At 53.5% G+C, this 3,081-nt stretch overlaps 1 protein-coding gene across 2 annotated transcripts in view; it reads right to left on the reverse strand.

Moving 5' to 3' along the window:
• The window catches only part of hpgd (15-hydroxyprostaglandin dehydrogenase), a 14,439-nt gene that overhangs the window by 7,005 nt on the left and 4,353 nt on the right, over nt 1-3,081 (reverse strand). For both annotated transcript variants that reach the window (XR_001777311.1, XM_017308782.1), the window contains exons 3-4: nt 2,899-3,005; nt 1,763-1,859 (exon numbers count right to left, since the gene is read on the reverse strand). Coding sequence is in view for 1 of the 2 variants with exons in the window: in XM_017308782.1 (XP_017164271.1) it covers nt 1,763-1,859; nt 2,899-3,005 (204 nt within the window). In the remaining variant the exon portion in view is untranslated. The remainder of the gene's footprint in view (nt 1-1,762; nt 1,860-2,898; nt 3,006-3,081) is intronic.

Consider the following 3,081-nt stretch of genomic DNA (forward strand, 5'->3'; position numbering starts at 1 on the left):
GGTGCTAACGGTGCTGAAGGTGCTAACGGTGCTGAAGGTGCTAACGGTGCTGAAGGTGCTAACGGTGCTACAGTCTGAATATCATCTGCACAGACAAACTGACCCTCTGAAGTAAAGGCCGGTTCTGGTTGAAACTCAGAGTTTCACCCAGAAGCCTGGTGGTCGAATGTGTGTGTGTGAATCTGTGTGTATGTGAGTGTGTGTGTGTCTGTGTGTGAGTGTGTCTGAATGTGTGTGAGTGTGTATGTGTGAATGCGTGTGTATGTGTGTGTGAGTGTGTCTGAATGTGTGTGAGTGTGTGTGTGTGTGAGTGAATGCTTGTAGTTGGATAACTTGAGGACGTTTCTGGTTTCATGCTGTGGGGGTCAGAGCGCCTCCTACAGGCAGCTCCTTCAGACCCAGAGCTGCGCAGACGGAGCGTGATGAGAAGCGTAAACCTCACACAAAGATCCAGGCGCTCAGATCCGCCTCCCCGCTCCGAGTGACTCCTGAGCAGACGGACCATTGCTGCCAGTAAACCTGCTCTGCTGGAACCTTCCAGAGGAACCGGTTTGAGTGAGAGCTGGCGCCGCGGCAGTTCAACTGTGAATCGCCTCTGATAAACGGCGCTCAGCCTGGCGGGGGGCTGTGCAGCCTGGCAGCCCGCCAGGCTTACGATACACTGGAGGAAACTGACGTTTCCAGACAGTTTGAGTTTAGATGGAGCTGCTGCAGGAAACGTCTCTGGTTTCATCGCCTCAGGATCCAAAACTCTCCGTAGTGGGAACCCTGAACCCGACCCGGTTCTGCACCAACTCCTCTCAGTTCAGACATGAAGACGCTTCTTTGTCTCCCCAGGAGGCTTGAAGTTGAAATGAATCAGGTTTAATGTTGGAGGAGGACGTCAGTCAAACCAGCTGGACTCGGATACGGAACAATTTTTATCAAATCTGCTTCTGTTTCTAAGACGGAAGTAAAAACTCCAGATTTTGTCCGGAGCTGCATGTTTGTCTCTAGATGGGCGAGTTTTAATTTGGGTCGAACCCGATCCTTCCTGCCGCGCTGCAGAGGAGCGTACAGCAGCGGGGTCAGAGGTCACAGCGATCTGAACCGCAGCAGAACGGCGACGACACAGGAAGTTATCAGACAACACAGATCAGGACGTTTCCTGCAGCGATGAAGAGGAAGATTTCAGCTTCATCATGTCTGCATGAGCAGCAGCAGGCGATCATCTCTCAGCAGACGGCCTGCTGACCTTTGACCCTTTTTTTACAGACTGATCAGGTGGAACCCAGAACGTTTCATTTAAAGATCCTTGCAGTTAGTTTCAGGCCGTTTTCCTTCCCACAATGCACTGGGGTCAGCTCTCAGGCTGCGTCCGCCCACAGCAATCTCCATTCAATCCAGTAAAACTTTTACACCCAGAGACAATTACAACGGCGCAGAGAGCAAAACAATCCGGGGTCCTTAGGAGGCCCCGGGGACCTCCGAAGGGGCCGGGGCCCTCCGAAGGGGCCGGGGTCCTTTGGAGGGAGCCGGGGATTCTGAAGGGGCTGAGGTTCTCCGAAGGGGCCGGGGTCCTTTGGAGGGGAAGGGGTCCTCCGAAGGAGCCGGGGCCCTCCGAAGGAGCTGGGGCCTTCCGAAGGGGCTGGGGCTTCCGAAGGGGCTGGGGTCCTTCGGAGGGGAAGGGGCCCTCCGAAGGGGCCGGGGTCCTTCGGAGGGGAAGGGGCCCTCCGAAGGGGCCCTGCCGGTATGTGACTCCCTCACCGTTCCCAGCGGTTACCTGCCATGGAGGACACGTTGATGATGGTGCCTCCTTCCTTGCCGTACTCTTTGCTCATGTGCTCCAGGGCCAAGTAGGTTCCCTTTATCACTGAGGTCTGCAGATAAAGCAGAGAAGAAGAAGCGGTTAAAGTCGGCGCAACTCGACGCGACGCTGGGACAGGAAGTCATGAAAGGCGACATTTCTGATAAGAGGCGATACCAGAGGCTGCGGTTTCCTCAGGAAGCCGTCAGCAACGACAAAAACAACATCGAGCTGCTGATACCATCTGCAACCAGCTGGAACTGAAACAAGTCAGACATTCTGCCTGCTCAGATGACCTCTGACCTGTGGGTCAGCATGTTCTGGAATCAGGATCCAAAACCTGAGCAGACGTTGATCTGCAGAGGAAAAGAGCCGACCTGGAGCCAGCAGACATAAAAACCAGAGCAGAGGTCAGAGGTCAGGAAAAGCTGACCGGTTTGGAAAGAGAGCGACCCGTTACAGCAGAACATGAAACCAACAGGGAGGCATGGCGGTGGCAGCATGATGGCTGGGGATGTTTGGCTTCCTGGAGTCATTCTGCTGAAGGAGAACGTCCAACCTCCAGAACCGGAACCAGAACCAGGAAATGACCCAAAACAGAACCTACCTCTGAAAAACGGCATGGAGGCTTTGCAGTGGCCTAGTCAAAGTCAATGCTGTGGCCTTAGAAGGCCAACAGAGCTGGAACCAGAACCAGAACCAGTGGAACCAGAGCCCTCAGAATGAGCTCTGAGGTTTCTAGTGAAATCCTGACAGATGAGGTTCTGATCGGCTCGGTGCAGGAAGAGGAAGCGCTTTATTGAAACAAGAAGTGATGAAACGGATCATTTCTAAATGTGGTTTATTTATCGTTTCTTCACTGCAGACCAAAACCAGGAGGAGTTCCTCTGCAGAGAACCGTGTAGCGGGCCGAGTCCCGGTTCTGATCCCAGAGCTGTGACCGGATCAGTTATTATTTCCTAAACATGCAGATGATGTGATATTTCTAAACTTTGGTTCTGGTTTTCCTTTAAACATTTAAACTGATTCTAATTCTCCTGCTCTGGTCTCATATGTGTTCAGGGTCGGTTCGGTTCTGGTGTCGGTAGTTTGTGACGCGGGTCGGTTCTTACCAGGTTGACCTGGATGGTTTTCTCCCAGTTCTTCTCGTTGTTGATGCCGGCGTTGTTGATGACGATGTCCAGGCGTCCAAACTGGTCCACCGTCCTCTGGAAGGCGTCTGTCCAGGGAGACAGAGACAGTGATACGGACGTCACTCAGGACAGCCCTGGTAGCATGAGGGGGATGGGGGGCAG

The sequence above is a fragment of the Poecilia reticulata genome, linkage group LG1 (assembly GCF_000633615.1).
Source record: "Poecilia reticulata strain Guanapo linkage group LG1, Guppy_female_1.0+MT, whole genome shotgun sequence".
NCBI lineage: Eukaryota > Metazoa > Chordata > Actinopteri > Cyprinodontiformes > Poeciliidae > Poecilia > Poecilia reticulata.